The sequence below is a fragment of the Embiotoca jacksoni genome, unplaced genomic scaffold (genome assembly GCF_022577435.1).
Source record: "Embiotoca jacksoni isolate LCO1_2020_lvr unplaced genomic scaffold, fEmbJac1.0.p SCAF_8, whole genome shotgun sequence".
NCBI classification, from domain to species: Eukaryota; Metazoa; Chordata; class Actinopteri; family Embiotocidae; genus Embiotoca; species Embiotoca jacksoni.
The window spans coordinates 14,642,800-14,667,054 of record NW_027185436.1 but is presented as its reverse complement, the minus strand read 5'-3'; the positions used below and the strand labels follow the sequence as shown (position 1 = coordinate 14,667,054).

The 24,255-nt window shown below is 38.9% G+C and overlaps 1 protein-coding gene across 1 annotated transcript; it reads left to right on the top strand.

Moving 5' to 3' along the window:
- The first annotated feature begins 5,648 nt into the window (after nt 1–5,648).
- tmem161b (transmembrane protein 161B) lies at nt 5,649–22,934 on the top strand. The gene is made up of 12 exons (XM_069178357.1): nt 5,649–5,883; nt 9,951–10,054; nt 11,123–11,203; nt 13,158–13,255; nt 13,407–13,563; nt 14,820–14,971; nt 15,077–15,137; nt 15,250–15,390; nt 17,534–17,647; nt 18,668–18,842; nt 19,655–19,751; nt 19,848–22,934. Exons 1-12 carry the CDS (start codon nt 5,881–5,883, stop codon nt 20,141–20,143), a joined length of 1,479 nt encoding a protein of 492 aa, XP_069034458.1. The 5' UTR covers nt 5,649–5,880; the 3' UTR covers nt 20,144–22,934.
- The last annotated feature ends 1,321 nt before the right edge of the window (nt 22,935–24,255 follow it).

Here is a 24,255-nt window from a genome sequence, read left to right as displayed (position 1 = left end):
TGCTCTGTTGGATGCAAAAAGCATTGTAATATCTGAGAATGGGATCTAATGTCAACACTGGCTTGGATTGACATTTACATAAAGTATGTAGGAGTTATTTAAATATCAGCTGCAGTGAACATGGAAATAAATTAATGTTGGAAAAAAATAATTGAACTACTATTGGATATAACTGACAGTAACTTCAAGAAAAATGTTGTTTGCTCCTGCTGTTTTGTCAGGTGACAGTGAGCCAAATACACATAGACCGAAGAGGGATCGTGGATGTAAAACTACATTTAATGTTTAGCAGGTAAGACAAAAAAAATGTCTGTTGATTTAACTTGACTTCCTCCAGGTTTCAGCAGACAGAGAGTACATGATTTCAAATGATCCTCTCTGTATCTTAGATACTTAATCCTCATTTCTGCTTCACTAAATTGTTGAACTGAATTTTACAGAGTGAATTTCTATGGTGTATTTCTGTGGTTAACCAAATATGTGTTCCGAATGCCACATTACTCTACATAAGCAAAAAGCTCCCGGTTTCTGTAAAGGAACTCTACGCTACACATACATTATTCAGCAGTATTTGCATTTGCATTGTAATTTGCATTCTTGTAGATTACAGAGAATAAGGAAGGAGGCGCTGCACCAAAGAGAATTACATTCTGAACCATTTTCAGTCCTACTGGTGGGGAGCTGACATTTTTGTTCTATTTTCCTGCACTGCTTCGAGGTATACTGCTGAGATCAGTGACACACATTTCAAACTGTTGTTTGATTAATAAAAGAAGGAAACTATGTATAATGCTCACCAGCACTCGTGCACAAAAAGCCCTGCCATTAAAAATGAATCGTGACATTCAACAATGAGTCTATTTGATTGACTAGGCTGAGATTTTTACTGTAATATTCTCATCATCTTTATTTATATTGTAAGGCTTGTGAGTCGAAACTCAAAGGAACCAGTAGGCACGGAGGATATGTCATATGGATTAAACACTAGGAAAGGGTGTGAAACTCTCACAGTACACTGAAGATCCTGGCTATTATGTTTCATCTAAAAATAACAAGCCTGACTAAAAAACACAGACAACAGTGAATAAGAAAAGAAGAAGAAAAAAAAAAAAAACACAAGCTCCAGAGAGAACAGAGTTCAAACAGTAGCAGTGATAGTGCTGAGTGTGGTATGGAATACAACGAGGAGAATGTACAGTATGAGACTCCCTTCAATTATAAATGAAAATAAAATCAGTGTGAACATTATGGATTAACCCAGATTCTGCAATAAAGCATTTGTCTGTCTCCTTAGAGACACTTTTTGTGAAATGATGCCATTTTTTTAATTGTAAAGATTTTAAGGATCTTGATGCGTTTTTTTCCTCGTGAATTACTACATAATTTTAACTTAATTGCATTCATTGCTGACGTCATCATTGGTAGGCAGCAATCATTCGAGAGATATCTTGGGGCAGAATGGCATTTTTTTTAAACCGGGGAAACATGCAAGAGAATAGATTGAACCAGTGTACAAGTACACTCCTGCAGTGTGTGTACAGTATGTGTGTGCCTATGTGGCATGAGGGGCTAGCATGGTTCATCAAGGGGGTGGGGAAGGAGGTATTCCTGAAATAAGAGATGAGGATTTAGCCAATATATGCGCATGTGCAAATACTTGTTTATTTATATTCATTGACTGTTTTCCATCATTATGTTCAAGGGTCTAGTGCTTGTCATTTCAGCCTTGGCGCGAGGGGTAGGGACGGTCCATTACACCTACGGGGGATTTCTATTGTGTGTGTTTGATTATTATTAATTATTTTTAGGCTTGCATGTTTTATTCCATTGGGCAATTTGTTTCAGATCAGAGCTATCACACACTTTGCCCAATCAAAAACTACAGACTCTGATTGTTAATTAAGCAACTTTTCTTTTATAAAAAACAAAACAAAAAAACACTTAGCAATAAATGCAAAAACTTTTTGGACATACCGTAGCTACTTACGACAGGTGAAAGTAGAGAGAGAGAGTACTGAGTCACGAGCAAGAAGCACAACTCATCCTCCGTCTTCTCTGTTCAGTTAGAGGCAGACAGGTTGAACACTGCGTGAGAGAAAAAATAAGAAGACATTTTAAGTAGAGCCAAATTTGCATCACAGTTGTAATCTTTAAATCATGTGTTTGGTGATTGTGGTGTCATAGTTTAGAAAATAATAATTTCAGCAGTGCAGAGCAGCAACTTGAAAATTGCTTGGAAGTGACGGCTGGTTAACATGTAATATTAATGACCTGCGTTTCAGCCACTATTTCATGTTCAAACTGTTGTTGGACAGCAGAAACAGAAAAAAATATATACAAGAGAGATGCTTTAACTGGAGTTTGGCTGTATTAAAATAAAGTATATGAAATTATATACTTATAGTAGGAGAGAAGAAACCAGATGTAAAGGGCTGATATCTGACACTATGTAGGATGCAAATAGGAGGTGATGACGTCTCAAATATGCTAATTAGTGCACAGCGTCATCTGGCAACATTCAGCAACTATTCTATCGCAGGGTCTAAAATGGTGTACTTGCATATGAACACTACTATTTTGAGTGCATAAGTTAAGTTCACACCGTCAAGTATGGAAACATGCAAAGTATTATAAGTACCCAGATGATGCACTCAAAATGGTCCACAAATTGAGTATGAAACTCTGGACACTTTTTACCCTCAATAGTCTCCATTATGGCTACATAGCAAAAAGGGATGGACCACTGAGCTAAAGTATTTTTAAACTCTGGTGGCCAAGGGAGTTGCGGCTATTGCAGTGCATTGTGCTATTCAAATACACTTTGTACAAGTCCCCTATACTGCTGTTGGACAGAAGCCATCAGTATGTTTATTGTGTGAATTAAATAGAGGGCACGGAAACACAATTATATATAGGTAAAATAATAAAAGCCAGCTGGTGATGTTTTCAAATGTTATCGTTATTGCCAGTAAGTGCAGAACGGCAGTGTGTGATTTGGGAACACACATACTACACAATCAAGTGTACTAAAATGTAAGTGTACTATATATGAGCATACTAAGGAAAGTATGCCATTTGAACACAGCTTAGCAGGCTTTTGCTTCTTTCCATTGAAAGTAGTTGACAACACTGCTGATGGATTAACGGAGTCATTCCACTTTTTGGGGTTATTAATGGCCTGCTGATGAAAAACAGATGTTTTCAACACAAAAAAAATGTATAAATAATCACAGCAGATATTCCGCCTGGGATTTGTAGGTATGGATTTATTTTACAAAGTATCCAAAAAATACACAGCATATTAAGGTTGGATTACAAAGTGATTGAAAGAGAAACAATAGCACATTGCACTGGAGCCAAGGGAACACGTCATAAATGCCCAATGGTCCCAGGTGGGGTCACTTGAGGCAAACCACCAAACCGTGGGAGTACGTTGCATTTTTCCTCTGCCATAAGAAACTATACATTATTGTCACAGCCCTACCCAGTAGTAAATCAATGTCAAATCTGTTATTTATTTCTAACATAGGAGCAAGAAAAACAAAACAAAAAAAACATGAATCAACATCATTTGGACTGTTTTTTTTTTTTTTTTTTTGTAGTTTGTGTCATAAGCTGCACTGAATATCGTTTCCAAACAAAGTCGGTACGCCTTTGTGTTTATTTGCTCTATAAAATTGCCTCAGCCTCGTTGGTAGCTCGTTAACTAGTTTGAACCACCCATCAACAAAGAAAGCATATTAACAATCAGTAACGTTACAGTTAACTCCCTTTGAAGCGACTGCTACATATCGTTTGCATGAACAGCTGTTTACTTACCAGTCTTTGAGAAAACGATGCCAGTTTAGCATCAAACTTCATTCCTTTACTCCCTATGTGTCTCCGGCGGTGGAAAGCAACACTAATGTTAAGTCTTGTTTTGCGTTCAGTTCTTTTCTTTCCGACCGGACGTGGTTTCTTGCCGGAGGGGGGGGAAGATAATTGGCAAAATTTGGAGTCGTCGTTGTGTTCCCAGGTAAGCGTCAATTTATACTTCTTCCTCGCATGTTGGACTGAGGGCGGACTGGACGCTACAATGACTCACTATCGCCTTCTACGGTGCGGGGTGGTATTACAAGACGGGTAAACCCGGTGTTGTGCCGTATAAGGCGCAATGGTGGGAAACTGTCAGTGCCAATATTCACCTGAACTGCATTAAATAATGTGCATTTGAAGACGGGTTGCTTTTCGTCGCAAGCCGCTCTGCGAGATAATGCACCCTTCTACGAGGAAATTGTCATATCCACGAAACTTATACCAATTCGTCTATCAATATCCGTCCGATAACGATACTGTCAAAATTATTTAATGCTGGAATGAACAAAAACTTTTTTTTTTGTTTTTTTGTTAGACGCTTTTTGTGGCGAGCCAGTCTGCAAGGAAATGCTATATTCGATATGCTATAAAGCCTATATTATATATAACTCACCTCTGGCAAAATAATACTTTTGACTGTGTTTTTTGGTTGTTTGTATATAATATATATATATATATATACTGTACTGTATACACTGTATATACTGTGCATTTTATATTTATATTTTATAATTTTACTGCTATTTTATTGCTTTTCTATTGTTCTATTATTATCTTGTTGCTTCTGTATGCTGCTGTAGCGAAAAAATGTCCCCTCGGGGATTAATAAAGTAACTATCTAACCTAACCTAACCTAACCTATATCTGTAGATGCGTCGAATGCCATTTATAGCTGGTTATCATGCAAACTTCAACAGATCTCTTGGCAAAACAATACATCTTTGACGTAATGTCAACCAGTGGTGGAAGAAGTATTCAGGTCCTTTACTCAAGTAAAAGCACTAACACTACAATTTGAAAATATTATTACAATTAAAAGTCCCGTATTGGAAACCTTATTTAAGTAACATTATGTGAATACTATCAGAAAAAAAAAAAATGCACTTACAGTATCACAAGTATAAGTACACACTATGCAGAGCACGTTCCCTGTCAGTGATTTACTATAAGAAGCTATATGATGTTTTGGAATGAATATTACTGCTGCATTAAAGTACATTTTTATTACTGTAGTTATTTAAGGTGATGGGGAATTTTAATATGAACTGATTATCTAGCATTTCTGTTGACTTGCAATACACTTAGTGACTTTATATTAATAATGTCAAGTCAGTAAAAGTTTGTGGACATACATCTCTAAACAGTCTCCTTAATATTTGAGGGTATAGACAGCCTTTAATGATCACACTGACAGGCATCTGATCGGGATTATAATTTGGGAGACTGTTTATTTGCCTCCACTCTTAAAAAAAAAAAAAATCCCGACTGTCACACATCCAGAGCGGTTACCGATGTCATGTGTGGTGGTGATCCTGTGCTCTTTTCCGGGTGGGGCGGTCCTAACGAACGGTGATAGTAGTCTTTTCTAATCCTTCATAAAACCCCAAAGTGTACGTAATGTTTACACCATATTTAAAATGACAGGTAATACGTGCATACGTGACAGTTTCTCAGTTGCAGTTTTAATTTAATTTTGTGAGAGCGTGAATAACTAAATCCTCCTACTTCACTCTCCGTATACAGGCACAGCCGAAGACACCTTCTTTTACCCAGACTTTTTAGTGTGACCTCTACTGCAGTTGAAAATACTTGCGAGCGGAGGTTGGATCCATTGGGGTTTTTTTTTTTTTTTTAGACGATGTAACCCCTCTGCGTGAGGATACGGCGACAATTTGAATGAGAAACCCCTTTATTTTGTGCGTAACCATCGCAAGAAGGGCTTATGTGCTCCTCGCCGCTTGATTTCCGACTCGGGGGTGCTCAGTGTTGCCGGGTTAGAGACCGTTTTAGCTGCACTGCATCAACATGGTGAGTCTTTGGACAGCGAGCACCTGGACGCGACCGTTTCTCCGTTTCGTCGTTACGAAAGAGCATCAAGTTGCAAAGATCGGGTTTTTTTTTTTTATTTTTTTTTAAATGTCGATGTTTACTGCGTCGTTGTTTTGTGTTTGCGTCCGGTCTGTTGTGATGAAAGCAAAGCAACGTTAGCTTAGCTCGCTAACCAGAGCAGGTACAGATCAGGTATGGTGGCACGCGATTACCGTCGACTTACATGACGACGATGATGATGATGATGATGATGGTTGACTTGTCTATTCGCATACAGCGTTTGGAGTATTGATATTTGTAAGTTTTGCAAGGTAGAGGTTGAAGAAACGTGAGCAACGCAGCAGCTGGCGTACAGTTTAGCTGGCCTCAGGATACCTTTGGGAGAAGTCAAGGTGTGTTCATCTCGCTCACCTGCTCAGTTTGACCTCAGGATGCCCTCAGAGGAATTAGGGTTTAAAGCATTTGTAATCTCACAAACGTATGTTGAGCTCTCTTGATACTCTGAAGCTAATTTCATGATAAGGGTTTTGTAAAAAAAAAAAAAAAAGTCACAAAAACGTTTCCATCTTCAAGTGGATGGATGATGACGGCAAGCTGCTCTGTGTGCTTATTTTGTCATTTACACAATATACATCAGAGTTATTCAAACTTAGCAAGAGGGCTGGGTATTTCCAATTAATGGCTCCAAATAACTGTTAATGATAATGGAACTAATAGTACACGAAATGAACCCATCATGCACACCCCCTTTTATGAATAAATTATATATCAATATATCAGTTTTATGCACCAACATGCAAGATGAACATAGTTAAACAGTTTGGGCCTGTTTATGACACTATCAACACAATTGCAAGCAGATACAAGGTGCATATAGCGGGACCATATCCGTATTTGAATAGTAAAACCAAAGAAAATGTAAAACGTGTTGTAGCTTGATTTGCCCCGACATACAATATGCCAAGAATGGGAAGTCATGATTGCATCCATGATGATGTTATTTTGTTACAGCATTGACTTATTCTCTCTAAAACACAGTTGATGTCCTACATCTCAACACAACTGACTCGAGTAACAATAATTCAAAGTAAGATGGGATCTTAACAATTTGTGGGATCTCCAACAAGACAACGGTGCTATTTCTTTTTAGAAAATAGCATCAATGACCAGATCAAATTATTTGTTTCTCAAATAAACCAGGTCGAACAATCCGATAAAGTGTGAACATTTACAGTTTATTGTAGTGCTATTGGGGTGTATTGTAGAGCAAAGGGAAGGGGGAAAAAAAGAAAAAAAAATTAAGCTACACACAATGTATCACAGAAATGACAAACACCCTGGCTCATCTGTAACTACAGCTGTAGTGTTATCTTAAACTTCGAATACCCAATAGTTGACAAATTGACAGTTTGAAAGGGAGTTAATACATCCAAGAGTGACCAAGATGAATGCAACTGGGGATGTATTGGTCAGTATGGGGTTTCACTGCTTCAAAGTTAGTTTCATTGGTAAAAGGGTAGTGAGGTGTTTGGGCTCTTCTGGATGGTGGTTATCACTGCAGCTCCCACTGCCCACCCCCTGCAGATTTCATTTGGTTGTTGCGAGGAGGGGGTCAAGCGGACTGGCCAAGATAAGGGAGTCCATGCTGGCTCAATTTCCCCCAGGCCCGAGATCCTAGCAGGTCTCCCACAGAGGATGGTCAGCATCCACCAAACTAAGACTGTGTGCTTTTGACCTATATAACATGACCATTACTCACATGGAGAAATTTCTTGAGTCAGAGAGGTTGTGTCTGGTCACACATCACATCTGAGTGAGTATAATTGCCAAATAAATGGTACCCACTCTCCCCTGTTTGACTCCAGAAGAGGTATTGACTTTGGCTTTTGGAGCTTACCCCATGCTGGGTGACACTGGGGATCCCCATCACCAATCCAAAATCTAGGTCTAGTGTACTGCTCTGGACCTACCACTTCCCCTGGCTAGGTGTTATTCACTTCCTCCTTCTATACTTACTTCTGTCTGGCATGGATTTAACCATCACTCAAACAAACTTTCATATATTATGTGCAGCGTTGTTCATTATGATTAATGCTTTCTTTGGTCCAATCTTACATTAGAAGGAAAATATGTGCGATGTTAAGTTCACATTTTCAGCTAGCAGTAACCAAAGCTAACTAAAACCTCTTTCTTATATTGATATTCAACTAAATGAGTGTCAGTGCAGAAATTTATACAACAATTTTTTGTTCGCACAGCTTACAATGATGCTAATATAAGAACAGCAAAGTAAAGCTGTCAAAGGCATATAAATGGAATAATGACTCTCCAAACGGCCACCAAGATATGTATAATGTAAAGTAAAATTAGCAGTGTAAAACAACCAGATAAACCCCCAGGATTCATCTGGGTTCTGCTGAGTAAATTCAATTATTTTAAACATCATGTTGAGAAAATACTGAAAGCTACAGGATTTATTGCTGTAATTCTCAGGTGATGAGTTTGCAAGTGTAGATTCACAGGTACCAGCTAACCCAGATGAAATACTATTGTTGGCAAAGATAAACTTATTTTATTGGGGATTAGTTAGCCTATTGATTCTCTTTGCTCCAATGTGTGCAGGCAGAGATATCAATGGTTCCTACTGGTGCCCAAAGAGAAGCCAACTCGCTGATCGTAGCCTACAGTGAGTGGATAAAAGTGTAGCTTGATGGAAATGATTCTGGCCTCTTAAGCCTAAGTGAATATTGATCTAAAGTGTGCTGGGTTGATATTGCGCTCCTTATGTTGCCAATTCTTAGGGTACCTACCACAGGAGAGCTGGCTCGTGGCCACCCACACATTTTGGGTTCTTTATTTGTGCACATCGTAGTTGCACTACTCAATATTGGAGCCTGACAGATTTATCAATATTGGCCAATCACAGATGAATTAATAATGGCATATATGTTTCTGCATTGACATAATGCAGAAAGATGGTTGGAGTAATTCAAACATTTTCTCTTTTTTTTTAATTGACATTTAATATTATTGAATTTCCAGTAAAGTTGGCCATTTCAATGCACTGATGTCAGTTTGGCTTATAAAGTTTATTGTTTAATTGCAAAATACCCTGCCTTCAATGCCTGTCTTTTGTATTTATCAACCAAATTTGAACAATCATTGCAAAAAATATCTTAATATGTATGTACAGTATCTTTGTCTATATACTTTTTTTTTACATCTCCTCTCTTAAGCTCCTCTCTGGAGCTTCAACTAAAACCGTCTGTTTTGTGTCTGTGCCTTTAAGACGCATTGATATCAAGGACCCTCTCTTCTGATTGGCTGACTCTTTTCTCAGTGACACATGCCCGGGCCAACCGCAGATTTTCTTTGGTCTTTTAGTTTGCTAGCTCAATGATCGTTCTGTGTTTTCTTCCACATAAAAGGTTGGACAGTGGGCTGTGTTGAGTGCAAACGTATGACATAAGCGTGTGTTTATGACATCATAAACTTTTGGAAGTTAAAACAGCACAGTAGCTAAATTCATGCTGTGTGCATTTCTCCATGGAGTGCATTTTTTGATGCTTTAACAGCATTTATAGAACACCTAGAATTGCTTAATAAGTAACAAAAAAATAGAAATAAAAATGTTATCCAATATTGGACCTTTAAAGATTTGTATCTAATAGCCAATACATATCTACATTTTAAATCTTAATATGATTATATTATCTAGCAAGCTAAATTGAGGGTCATAACCTTTATCAACTGCAATCTTGAAGAGTTTGTTGAGACATCATTTGCTGTACCTTCTGGGAAAAAAACATGTTATGATTAGTATCAACATGTTTGTCTTTTGGTCCTTACAAGGATATGATGATTGTTTGATCTAAGATTAGAAACATAATTTTGGACTTTGAATTGTATATCAAACATTTTATACAGATGCAGTTGGAAGACATGACTCTGTATGTGTCAGTTTGTATACGTTTTCATGTGTAATTACTTTATGGCATATATGATCATAATTTAAATGTGATTTAAATTTCATCCTATTTCCACAGGGTGTGATCGGTGTGCAGCTGGTGGTTACCATGGTAATGGCCAGTGTAATTCAGAAAATTGTACCTCATTATTCCTTTGCAAGATGGCTACTCTGCAGTGGCAGGTAATGTAGAGTCCCTTACCTACTGTTTCAGATCATTCCCCTAAATGCTACAGCAAAATTATTTCAGTTTACTTGCCTCCTGCAAAGTTTATTTCAAAAAGAGTCCAGAACAATAGAGATCAAAATGTTTATTCAGACTGGAGCTGTGTTCAAAAGAGTTTGGATAGAAGAAGAAAAAGACTCCTTAAAACATACTGCAAAGACCAAAAGGACATCAAAATATTGGGCTGACCCGAGAGGACAGCCTCATTTCCTCTAATTAGTGCCACATATGTTTTTCAGTAAACAACTTCTTGGAACACATTTAATAATTAATACATTTTTATTTCCAGGGCACTGTTGAAAGATTTTTGAAAACTTTTGCCCTAAGCTGCAGGCCTGGCATGTCCCCTCAGCATATTTAGTTATTAATTTTCCATAATAAATAAATATACAAGAGGAAAAACAAGCTGTGCTCCTTCTATCTTCCGCCACCACACAGAGTACTTCTCAAAATGCCCTGACAAGAGGTTTTCTAAACAAAGTTAAGGAGGTTGTGAGAAATGCGTTTTCCAAAGGATGTTTCTTAAATTAGCTCTTATTTCAAGTTTAGTCCTTAAGGATGAATAACCTTACTGTTGTAAAGCCTCTGACAAGTACTTTTTAAATGAGTATCAGAGTCGCTGATGTAAAGGAAAGCTTTTAGAAATGTCTGTTTTGTTGCAAACTGAGGCTTTGAATCATTTTCATAGACTTAAGTCACCACTTAAAACATAATTTTTCAATATTTTTTTTTTTTATAAATACTTTTGAAGAGTGACGTAAAGGCAATTTAAGCTTTTAACAGTGGGGGAAATCTCCTTATTCATACAAGAAAGGGAAGTGAACAGACAAGTGATTATATATAATATTTCTCAATATGTATTATACAATACGTTTAAACCCAAATCACTTACCTACTTCTTCCATACTAGCAAATCTAGCTTCAGAGTCGCAATCTTTTTCCATGTCTACAATGGAGTCCTTTTTCTCACTCTTTGCTCCTTTATGTCCTTAATTCCACATCCCTGTCCTTGTCTTTGTTCACAGTCTGCGGTGGTATCAGCACCCTACGGAAGATGAGTTGAGGAGCTTAGCTGGGAAACAAAAAGGACAGAAGAGGAAAGACAGGTAGGTTGGAAGTGATGGCAGAAATGAAGGAGGGCTATTGTTTGGTGGTCCGGAAACATAGTGGCACACAGGAGATACGAGAAGGCACCCCTTTCATCAGAGTGGGGAAAAAAAATGAGAGACCACAGGCATGTTGACAAAAAGATGAAGCTGATGTGTTTATGTGGCTCATTTAAGGTTTGTTTGAAGTAAGGAGACGGAAGTTTGTTTTTGTTGTTTTGTTCTTTTATGGCTCTTCATTGGGGCTCAAAGCCTCTCATCTTAAAAGTGGTCCTGTCTGGTGGATGTGAGAAACGTTGGTCCTGCTTTTTGGGGACCGTTACCATTTAGGCTATTTTAGGAGATGACAGTTTTAAAGGATTGCATCCACTCTGGAATCAAAGTGTCCCAAAGAGCATTACATCTTCAAAGTGATCAGATGTCAAGCGTTGATTGTGGGAGATGATTTTCCTTCAAGACTGCTTTGCAATTCAAAAAAACTGCTATTCATCTTTTAGGGCTGCAGGTGGAAGTTGAACCATATGTTGAACACATGAATTTAGTACTGTTTCTTTTGTGCTCTCCTTTTAAATGTGAATTTAAATTAAAATCGCCACTGAAAGTTAATCCTTACTGTTCCACATGGTGTCCAGCTCCTAACTTAAGGCGGTTTTGTAGTGCCGTCCTTTCTCCGACCCTGTATGAGGCAGGTCAAGGCTCTCTAGCACCACATGCTCAGTAATCCCTAGAAGAAAAAGATGGACCACTGACCTTTTGCCAGCTCGTGCCATGCAGCTCCATTCCCTTTGTTAACTGTCTAACTCCCTCAGTCAGGGGGCGAGCTGAGCCCCTTTTTTCCTGTCAGGTGCCTCAGAGATGAAATCTGTCCAGAGCATGTTTGGCCTTAGAGTCTTACAGTGGTATTGTCCTGTGAATCCCCCGCACTCACAGGGCTGAACAAAGTCCATAACTGAGGAGGCCTACCAGACAGTTCTTCAGCCCTAGACAGCAGCTCTTCATTCACCGGCTGTTAGCGATTTAACGCTGCCGATGTGTCGACTTCTTGGTCATGAAAGAGTCCACAGTACTGGAGCTAAAAGTAAATACACCTCTGCTAATATATTATTTTTCGATGCCACAGCTGCAATGAACCTCACAAAAAGGAAGGGTTTTACATAGGGCTGCCCCGAAACAGTGAATTAAGTGTTAGTCGACAAGAAAAGGCTTAGTCGGTCAAGTTTTCATTGGTCGTTAAGTCACTGGGAGAAAAAAAAAAAAAAAAACTCAAACTACACCTTGTAAAGGAAGTTTTAAAAAAAACCGTACAGAAACATTTGTTACCGCCTGAGTCTTCCCCTTCAGAAAGGTGGTCTCTGCCTCTCCTCATCACTACAGAAAAGGCTTGATACCAATCACACAAAGACACACATGCTAGAGGTCCAGGTCCTCTTATGCTCTGGCTACCAATCATTTTTTAGATTCAATATAATGGGTGGAAATACATTTAGCAAAATGTTCATACTCCTTGCTGGCTCTTCTGACACATTCAGAATCATTACTGCATTTGCTGTCAGCATTGTTAACAATCAGCTCGCTTTCCCCCATAAATATATATTTAATTGATTAAATTTATATCAAACGTTTGATGACAAATCAACCACTGGCTTAATCCAACAACTAGTTGACTAGGACAGACTTCAGTTGGGGCAGCCATAGTTAATTTACCCGTGATGGATTTACCTCCACAATGACTATCTGTTTGGAAGAAAATCAAGTTATGTTTTAAGAGACAGCTCAAGCCATTTCCCTTTTTTTCTTCTACCAGGAAGCATCCCTCTAAAAGGATCTTTTCTGGCTTTTATAGTTTGCATTTCTGCAAAAGAATGGTTCAAATTCTGCATATTTGCATTTTGGAGTAGCTGTTTTGCAATTTTTCTGACCCTACATGTTGTTTTTCTGCTCTGTCCTCTTCTAGGAAGTACAATGGTCACATAGACAATAAGCCACTAACAGTTCCCAAGGACATAGACTTACAGCTGGAGACGAAATGCATCACAGAAGTCGACACATTAGGTATAAATCCAAGAGGAGATACAGTATGTCTTAGAAAGAGTTTAATTCTGACTGTTCTCTCACGCACTCTTTAATGTTTGTATGTACTGAACCATGTAGTATATTATATAGTATGATATTTTAATTTAAGTAATATCCTTTATGCCCCCAGCATTGCACTACTTCCCAGAGTTCCAGTGGCTGGTGGATTTCACAGTAGCGGCAACTGTGGTCTATCTGATAACAGAACTCTACTACAGTGTGGCTCAGCCCTCAACAGAGATGAACATCAGTGTGGTTTGGTGCCTACTAGTACTTGCCTTTGTCATGTATCCTTACATAAACCACTCTTTACATCTTGCTTCTTTTTTTCTTCTTCTCAGTGTCTTCACTGTTGTGGTGTGAATTGGGCTTTGAATTGGTAAAATTTGAGGCTTCTGTTGAACAAACAGGTTTTTGTATACTCGCATGTGCACTCACACATTTCAGTTATTTTCACACTGTATATATGTCATAGGTCAACATGTCTTTGTCTATAAGAGACACCAAATCATTCCAACTTGTGTGGATGCAGCAGTGGCGCTATAAAATGACAGCTTTCCCCTTTATCCTTCTGCTGCTATTTTGCTACGCTGAATGATGGTTAAATGATACACATTATACTTGCCACTGACCAAAGGGATCAATCTTTCCAGTCCTCCTGGTCAGACCTGGCTCACCTTGGTCAGATGGTGTGTCATTTCCTGCCTGCGTCGGAGATTGGAGGCCCCATTTTCACAGCCCAGCAGACTGATATGCTTGGGGAAAAATACAGACTGGGGAAACTGCTGAAATTGGACTATGAAGATGAAGATGAGGGGAATATTTTGGCCCAATATATGTGTTAATAGGACACTTGATTTCAGTTTGCCCATTTCAGCTCTGATGACATGCTTAAGACTCTTGCCTTGGAGATCAGATCCACTGCTCTGTTAACCTTAGATGACACTGGAGTTCCTCAAGTATATGCATTTAATGGTATCTACTTACTTTTTTTCCACTTGTTTACTGAAAGGCATCAACGTGACTGGGTATTCTCCCCCTTTGGCCAATGTTGACAGGCCAACTTAGCAGTGTAGTGATTGTAGGCCAGTACATGATAGCTCAAAGATTACTATTTCCTTTTCTGCCTCGTGTTGGCTCTGACTTATCTGGTGAATGTTTGTACAGCTGTCTTCACAGCACTAAATGAGGGTTGGAAGAAGAAAGAATCCACTAGCTTGAATAACATTCTTGAATTGGCCTGAAAGGGATTGAATGGCATTCTGTCACCGTGAAATGTTCTGAGGGTTTCATCTCCACGGCGACCAGATCACTGGTGACGGGAAAGAGTAAAATACTGTCATGACCTCAGTGGCAGCCACTGTAGCCACATATGCCAGATAGGAGAGTTTGTGTGGCATTAAAGGGCTGAGGTTTACTTCTGTAAAGATTGAAAAACATTTTATGTGATGAAAAGCTATGTTTTACAAAAAATTTTGGTTTGGACTTTCTTTTTATGTCCGTATGCTTCTCGAAGTATTCTTCCTTGACTCTGTTCCCATAGTAAGACCCTGTTCTCTCTCACGGCCCACTACTTCAAGCTGGAGGAAGGAGGCGAGCGCTCACTCTGCATTACTTTTGCTTTCTTCTTTTTTGTCAAAGCTATGGCCATTCTCATTGTCACTGAAAACTATCTAGAGTTTGGTCTGGAGACAGGTCAGTGCTCTACTGTGCTGTTTGCACAAATGACCCTTATGGTAATATATTTTTTATTTTTTATTTCTGGCCCCAGTGATTGAGTCACTGTTTCTTAATGTCTAGGTTTCGCAAACTTTTCTGACAGCGCTCAACAGTTTCTGGAGCACCAGGGCCTGGAGTCCCAGTAAGCACAATATCAGTATTCTCATAGTATCATTTTTGTTTTCTCTGCTCTCATGAATTCTTCATGACTCATGAAACTACAGTAATATCTCACTGTGTTTTCTCTTTTACAGGGGTCCCATCTCTAAACTCACCTTCAAGTTGATCCTGGCACTGCTCTGCTCCCTGATTGGGGCATTTCTAACATTCCCTGGTCTACGATTGGCCCAGATGCACCTAGATGCACTCAATCTAACCACAGCCAAATTTACACAGTGAGTGTCTTGTAGTAATTGACTTCACTTCTGTGCTCACTCATGTATTTTTAAATGAATATGTTTGATTTCTTCCTTAAGACAGATGAAAAAGGTGGTTATCTTTACAGATACATGACCTTTACGATCAATAAAGAGTTCCTGGTCAGTAAAAAGTTTCTATATTGATTACTTTTGCTGGTTAGACTACGGTTTATATCTGCATTAGTAAATCTTTTTCTATGCTCAGCCTTTAGTGTGTGGCTTTGCCAAAATATTGATCCTCATTTATTTTCTCTGGTACCTTAAGGGAAAGCATACAATATACAACAACGCTGAGGGCACCCCAATCTCACGAAAATGTTTATGAATTTTATGATGTTGTCTTTTGATTTGATCCCAAGTGTAATTAAAAATGAACAGGATAGATACGGTACCCAAAGTAAAATCTCAACACTGTTAAAGTGAGTGCACCTGTGTGCACATGTACTTTCCAACTAAGGCTAACGGCATGAACAAAGTCTTAATCAAACCTGTGAAGACAACTCTTTCAGTTGTGGCCTGGGTTGTGTCAGTTGAAAGGGTGCTAGAGCATCAGCTGGCAGTGAGACTCTCAGTTTATCCATAATGTATTGATTCATAAAGGATGCTGAGGAAATGTTGAATTGTTTTTAATTACCTTGTGTTACTTATGAGATTAAACTTTCCCAAAGAACACAATAAGAAGCCCAGTCTTGGCAGCACATTTGTGGGTCAGATGAAACCAAAATAAATTTGTTTGGATCAGATGGGGTCTGGCGTGTACCTACCAAGGCCCACCATATTACATTACATTTAGCTGACGCTTTTATCCAAAGTGACTTACAACACCATCGGGAGCAATTTAGGGTTCAGTGTCTTGCTCAAGGACACTTAGGCTTGTGGACAGGAGGAGCTGGGGCTCGAACCACCAATCTTCCGATTAGTGTGCAACCCACTCTACCGACTGAGCCACAGCCTCCCTACTGCATAGTGGTGACCGACTGAAACATGAAGGTGGTAGTGTGCTGCATGACAGCAAAAGGTGTACAGGAGAAGATATTTGAACTGTAAATGCAAGCACTATACTGTAATAGAGGTTTTTATACCCAAATACTGAATGAAATAAGGACTCTTAGTCTCCAGAGGCTTGGAAGAAGGGGACATCTCCAACCTGACAATTTCCTCAAACACATTGCAGTAATCACACAAGAGTTTCCAAAGAAGTACAAAGTCAAAACTGAATTTTAAAGTGGAAGGTGGAACAATAAAACCCTCCAGCAAAGAAAAGCTGAAAAGAATCACCTGTGAAGAATGGCAGAACATCACTCCACAGATTTGCTCCACACTGGCACCATTAGACGTACAAAATATATTTAGTGAAAGAATGTCTCTCTAATGAAAGGTGTGCTCACTTTTGGTGCGTTGAGTTTATAATTTGAAGCCCATATTTTCAATGTATTTTTTTTTTAGATATTCATAAGATAACATACTCTATTCTTAAACTTCAAAATAATACCATTATCATTGTCAGATGATACAGTTTAGGATTCATGTTTTAGTGAACTGGCTCAGGGGTGTAGAACTTACAAGTAATCCTATGTAAAGTTAATGTATATGTTTTTTTTTTACTTGATTAATGCATGATGGGCTTAAATTTGCTCCAAAAACTGCTCCCATCTAGTACTAACAAGACGCCAACGTATATCGCAGAGAGCACCCTGCGAGTCAGATGAAGACTTCCTCAGTTGGGGCAGATTTCTATTTCAGAACTCACTGGGTGGCACGTCTCTGACCATGATAGGGGGTGCTGAGCAGGGAGCACATTGCATTCACTTTGGCATAGCAGACTTTCCAAAATGGCCTCCTCTTCCATTCCCCCCCTCTTAAGTGTCATGAATTTACATCCTCAGACCTTGTCTCTGACACACCACAGGGATTATCTCCAGGCCCTTCAAAATGTGTGCTTTGGTCATCTTCTCACCCATCACGGAAAGTTGCATCAATAATACGGACATTATTTCTCACTGTTAACTTCAAATTAAGATTAAAAAGTGATGATTTCAGTGATAATGCATTGATTCATAGATGACTCAGAGAACTTCCGTGCAGAAGTTTTTGATTTTGCTTTATATTATTTCTGCAGGACCCTGCTTCATATCAACTTCCTGTCCCCTCTCATCATGGTCCTTCTGTGGGTGAAGCCTATTACCAAGGACTACATAATGAACCCCACTCTGGGAAAGGAGAGTGTGCCTTTGTAAGTAAAAGTAATTATCTGGTATACATCATGTGCATACAATAACATTTTGCAGGAACATTTCTCCTACTCATAAATAGAATATACTGTATACTGTTTGCTCTGGCTGGATGGATTTGAGCAAAAATATTTTAATGAAATTTTTCTGGTTTCTTTATAATGCCCTTTTCATTGGACTGTCAAGACATTTCAATCAGTATGCTCAAAAAGAGAATGAATGTACTAACAGGGACTTTAATTTTTATCTTATACCAGCTGTGTGTAGGAAAATTCAACCATCTAAACTACAAATTGAAATAATTGGGCATGAGCAACGCTCTTAGATGAAAAATGCTATATAACACACATTAGACTCCATATAAATTCATGAAATCCCAAATCTACCAGAGGTATACATTCTTGCAGCTCTTGTTGATTGATCTTGGTAGGCGAGTCAGTTGGACTCCCTTGATATCTGGCAGGCTAATTACCAGTCGCTTAAACAAGAGGGATGGGACAACATTGTCGAGCTGTGAAAATAAAAGTAATTGTGGCTTTTGTGCTGGAAAATGGATACAAGGTAGCACCAGTTATGAGAATGGAATTTACAACGATTCAATGAGATAAGGAATGTAAATCAGCTCGTAGATGCAGTGACAACAATACACACATTGTCTACTTGGGTTAAACTGGACAAAGATAGCATCTTTCTTTTGTTGCATAAGTTCAAACTCTGTCATGTGTCTAACTTTCTTCTGTTACTGACAGTGGCTGGGATGCCATGAAGGTTAAACCCAACTAAGTCTGATTTCATATTACAGTACCCCCTTTTCACCTTTTTACACCTTAATTTCACCCTCTCTTACTTTTTCTTCTGAGTTTGTGACTTTTTTGTTCTTACTGGCTCTCCTTTGTGTCTCAGTGTCTCTGCCTAGCATCCAAAGAATGGCGGAGATACATGGTGTGTTTAGTTTGCAGCCCAGAAAAAGCTGCCATGCTTTCATCTCTCCTCTCTTACTCGTATCTCTTTACTAATGTCAGGATGACTGAACAGATGTACGACACGTTGCGGTTATGGGCCATCATACTGATATGTATGCTCCGGCTCGCTATGATGAGACATCACTTGCAGGCCTACCTCAACCTGGCCCAGAAGGGTGTGGACCAGATGAAGAAGGAGGCAGGACGGATAAGTACCGTTGATCTGCAGAAGATGGTGAGAAAAGCTGTTTGAAGTATTGATTTTGATTATACTCCGTTACAACTCTGTATTCATATAAACATTTTAACTTTATCCCTTTGGAGACATGACATACTGTTGGCAACTGAGTGAAAGTCAGAATGGAGCCAACTTGCTGCTTTGCAGCGGTGGAAAAATATAGAAATTTCCTTTGATTGAAAGACAATACTGCCCTTGGAAATAATAGAGCACAAAATTTAGTCAACTGTGTACATGCATCGTACACAACGCATGCAGCCTACCTGTAGTGTATTTGGAAATTGAATACATTATCAGTGAGTGTGTTTTAGACTGGCTTCAGTTGTGGCCAGTCAGATCAGCTCCTATGATTCCCTTCGTTACATTAACTGACTGACTTATTATTAGAATATGTGGCACTGCAAATACATACACGGTCTCAATAGCAATAATTTATACTTCTTTTCTCGACTTATTGAAGGAGATGTGGTCCACAAACAAAAAGACAAACAAGTTTGATTAATAATGACTGATCACGTTCAACATCATCAAGTATCATATTCAATTATTTTGGAGTGCCGTTAAAATTCCACAGAATGTTTTATTTCTAAAGTTATGGTTTTTGATCTGAATCATCCAGTGATCCATTATTATCAATATACATTCCATTTGTCCAATAAGAAATAATATTAAAACTGACATTGCCTGAGACCCATTTTATGTTGTATCCCTACTCTATACTGTTTGTTGAGAGTGTTTAAGAGAACCAAAAAGCCGCGAGTTCAGTAGTAACTATTGTACTGATACTTTTCTTCTCTAATTTCACCAAGGTTGCGCGTGTTTTTTACTACTTGTGTGTAATCGCACTACAGTATGTGGCACCCCTGGTGATGTTGCTACATACAACTTTGCTGCTAAAAACCTTAGGTGAGTCATCATCTGCGCAGTGATTTTCTACTTTAGAAAATCTCATTGCGCTCCTTAAGTTCAAGCTATTCTCCTTCTTTGTCTCTTTTATTACAGGTGGTCACTCCTGGTGGGTCTATCCTGAAGAAGACCTGCCTTGCACCCACGATATGAACTCTGACTCTGTGATGGGAGCAGCACCAGTAGCAGCCCCAACATCAGCTTCAGTGGTAGAAACAGGAGCCCGGGCATCAGTCGCTCAGCTGTCAGTGGCCCTGGGAGGCCTGCAGACTGTTTTCAGCCCCTTACTTTTTAGGGGCCTCTTCTCCTTCTTTACTTGGTGGATTGCAGCCTGCCTCTTCTCTACATCCCTATTTGGCCTCTTCTACCATCAATATCTCATGGCGGCATAGCATCACCAGTCCAACCGTGGCATCCAGACCTCCACAGTGCGACCGTATGTTCGGCCTGATCAGAAAAGACTGAGTGGGGGCAATGGAGACCTACTGATGACTCTGCTCCGCAACTCCTCATTCCTTTTCTTTCCTCCCTCCCTACCTCCCCCTGACCACCTCAAAATGATTATCATATCATGAGAGCTCCCGGTTCAACTTCCAGTGCTTCCTCCACAGATGACTGTGAATTGTTGTCATTGTTTTTATTTCTACGACCACTACTTTTTTTTAGGCAGCAAGATTTATAAACTTTAATAAGAGACCGTAAGAGTCAAAGGAATATTAATCAGTCAGCTGTATTGGCATAATAATCAAAAATGGATCCAGGTTTCTGTAGGCAATTTGAATGATATGAGGTAAAATACTGTGTCTGAGATGCTGATTACAATTAATTTTACATGTTGAAATGTGGTGCGGCAGTTGTGCTCAGTTCTGCCATATTTATGGGATCCAGTGTGGAGAGTATAGTCAATGGTATTTGTTCATAACAGCACATACAATGAGCTAAGTTAATCAACATCCTTAGATACACAATATCTTTTACTTTAGGAAATCAAAAATGTAGCTTCTTTACAGCTTCATGCATGCCCACGGGAATCTGATTTCAGACTGCTAAAATCAATTTTATTTATTGTAGTTGCTAACTCTCCTTTTACTGTGTATTGGAAATTAATTTCACCACTGGCTTATCCACTTCTGGGGTTTCTCAGTATGACTGGAGCGGCCTTGACATTAAAAGTCATGCAGCTGTCTACTGTATATTCCAGGTTGTATCACAGACCATGGCTGTGCTCACTTTTCTCAGTCATACATTGTGAAGAAGCTGCATTTAGATCACAGAATACCACTGGATCTGGAGGTTTTTATTGAAGCTAATGTCTGTACTGACATACTAGCGTCAAATCTTGTTAACTGTTTGTTTGTTTTTTTCTCCTTGGGCTTGTTACATTTTGGGGATACTGACAACTGCCATCCCCCACGTTTGTCTTTTGATCAAGACTTTGAAATGTGTTTTAATAACAAAATGGCCTGTTTTCTCTCAAACGTCTCACAAAAGTGTCTGCCAGAGTCTTAAAATGTTGTGGTTAGGACCAGTGACTCTCTGTTTATAAGAGGAGGAGGAGGGAGAGGCAGCCTGTGGATATTTCCAGGCTGGTTGGGAAGAGCTCAAAGCTAACCACGGTTTATAGTGTACAACAAGAGCTGTACTTTTAGAGGAGCAAGAGGAGATGTAAACTCACAGGGAGACATCTCATTGACTTGAAGCTGATGTATTTAAATTTGTGTAACTAAACTTGCCATAGAGGACAGACTTATGTTTTTTAATGAAAGGCGTTCCAATAGATTTGTGATGTTTCATTTGCATTGTAACCTTTTAACTGAGCCATTTTAGAAGCTATGGGAGAACACAGTTCTCTTTGAGCAGCAAAGATGATTCAAAGCGAGGACAGCACGTAGGGCTCAGTCAAGATATATATGCTCGAGCCTGTGTGTCTGTCTGCATGTATCGGATCTCTGCTGTAGGTCAGCTGTAATCTGAAAGGGCATTGTGATCAAGAGAAGATGATGTCAACTAGTGTTGATAAGCTTAACGCCTTTATGTTCCGCTTTCCTTATTTTTTTTTTTTTTACGTTTACCCATCCATTGCTTTTAAACTAATTTGAGATCAATTGTTTGTTTTTATTCTTTTTTTTTTCTAACGGATCAAAACGTTTTTAATTTTAAAATGGTGCCAAGTGTAGTCTGTCCCCCGATGTCCTAATGACTGCGGGTGAAATGTCTGCTCGTGTCTGAAACTGGACCACAAACTCTGCGGCCTTCTGTTTTCTGTAGATCCACCTTGATGGCATCACTAGTTCTGGTTCTCAAAAGGACACGAAGTATTAACTGTGTCTTGGTATCCTGTAATTCTTTGGTGGGCAAATGTACGCACAAACAGTCATTGTGCTGATGACACACTGGCCAATATGATTGTCCAGTCTCGGAATGTAGGGTACATGGTGCCAGACGAATTACAGATCCCACACTCTTGTGGTTCTCTGGCAGTCATTTCATCATTTAATTTCCTGAACAACAGAGCTGGAATTTATACATTTCAGCACAGAGTTTTGTACAGAACACATTTTACAGAGTCCAGCAGCACCATATCAACATTTCTAAGCTCCTGATGTCGAAAGTCTTAGCTTTAGTTTGTCTGTTTTTAAATGATGGAGAATATGCACATAATGAATGTATCAATCCTGCCTAATTTCTAGATTGTTTTCATTAAGATGATATGTACGGTGAGTTGATTTAGCCCCATGCCCTCTGCACTTCTTGAACTCTCTACTTGTCTACTACCATATGTTAAATTTGCCTCTCAAACAAAATCTAATTTTGTGCTAATGACTATTTTTATTGATTGATCTATCTTGTATTTATTACACATGTTGAGGCCTGTAAACATTTCAAATTTGAATAGCCATCCCTTTATTCTGTTGTTGGAGTGCATGATTGGCATAAATCAGTTTTGAAAATGTGTTTGACAAATCAGTTGCAGATTCATCTTTGTTTGATGGTGCGGTCCGGTTCAGAAATAGCTGAGATGCTTCCAGGATTCATTGTTCCCATCAGGCATCGTTTCTTCACTTTGTTACCAATGAAAGTGTTTATTCATTGTTGGGTTCACAAATTAAATTACACACATTGTTGTTCTTCCATGTATTTATTTCTGCTTTAGATTTTGTCTTAAATAAATTATGTTCTTTACTTTGTCCTTTTTATTTTATCCTTATATTCTGCTGGCTCACTGGCTCCATACACGGCCTTAGCAGTAACACAACCTGAAGATGGTTTGATTTATGAAGCTTTAGATTTTATTGGCACTTCAGGTATTTGAATTGAAAGCCAGAGCAAAGTCTTATAAGCCTTTGTTTTAAGTTGAAAGAAGAGGTCATATTTTGGGAAGAAGGAGAAATATCTCTGATGGATTTATTGCTCATCATCTTTTCATGCTGACACTTGCTCCAAGATGACCAAAGAGGAAAAAAAGTGTGAATATTCAACATAATACCAAAATGACAGCGAACCACTAATAATATTTAATTTTTGTGCTAATCCTGGCTCATAAAGGATAACAGTTTAAGAAATGCCTCCTCACCAAAAAGACTTATTTGTAAAATAGTTTGCTCATTGCTTGTCTGTCCCCTTGTTGAACCTCCCTCTCCCTTCATCCCTCTAAATTATGCCAACAAGAGCACAGTATTGGCCCCTGGAGGAGTGCTGGTGTGGAAGATGGTACAATGGGCTTTGTTTGTGTGTGTGTGTGTGTGTGTGTGTGTGTGTGTGTGTGTGTGAGGTGGTGGGGGGGTGTTCATGTGTTGCAAAATTGTTCACTTGATGTAGCTAGTTGTGTGTTTTTAAAACAGGCAAATGATAACTTTTTTTACACGGATGAAATAAATGTGGTTTTATACTGATTCTGAGTGGAAAAACTGTTAAATAACTTGAATAAAGTGGTGTTGGTTTTTATATACCTTCTTGACTTTTACTGCAGAGCTGATTGTTCTTGTTTTGTATATCCTTCTCAGGGAATTCATGCTTTCATGTGCTTAAAGGAAATTCTATGTCTCGAGTTAAATACATGTTGCAGCGTAAAACAGTTCCACACAGAGGTCCCCACAGCTTTATCTGCACTTGGACACTACGAGCACATAAGATCCTCTTTCCAAATCAATGCCTTGGATTTAAAAGCTTTTCTCTGCATTTACAGTAGGTCCTTTTTAGATCTTCAAGGTCTCAAGCAAGATTTAGAATTGTGTCTTCCTTGTCTTTGTATGATGGTGCTCAGTAATATTGTAAATTATTTTTTTTTAGCATCACCCCGCTCATGAGATATGTCCCTGTGCAAACTAGCATTGATTGGGGCTGTCAATGGCCATTGATTTGCTTTTCTTAGTTTGCCGACTCTATTCTTGTGGGAAAGGTTAGTAGAGTAGAGAGAGCGATGAAATGACAAACACTCCCAAACTCCTCTTAATACACACTATTCTCTGGGAATAACATCAGGCCAGTTAATACAGGCCTTGAG

Excerpts from the sequence above, each read along its gene's own strand:
- tmem161b (XM_069178357.1), top strand. Across the intron at positions 10,055-11,122 it reads TGGCTACTCTGCAGTGGCAG|TCTGCGGTGGTATCAGCACC; the intron begins GTAATGTAGAGT and ends CTTTGTTCACAG. Across the intron at positions 11,204-13,157 it reads GGACAGAAGAGGAAAGACAG|GAAGTACAATGGTCACATAG; the intron begins GTAGGTTGGAAG and ends GTCCTCTTCTAG.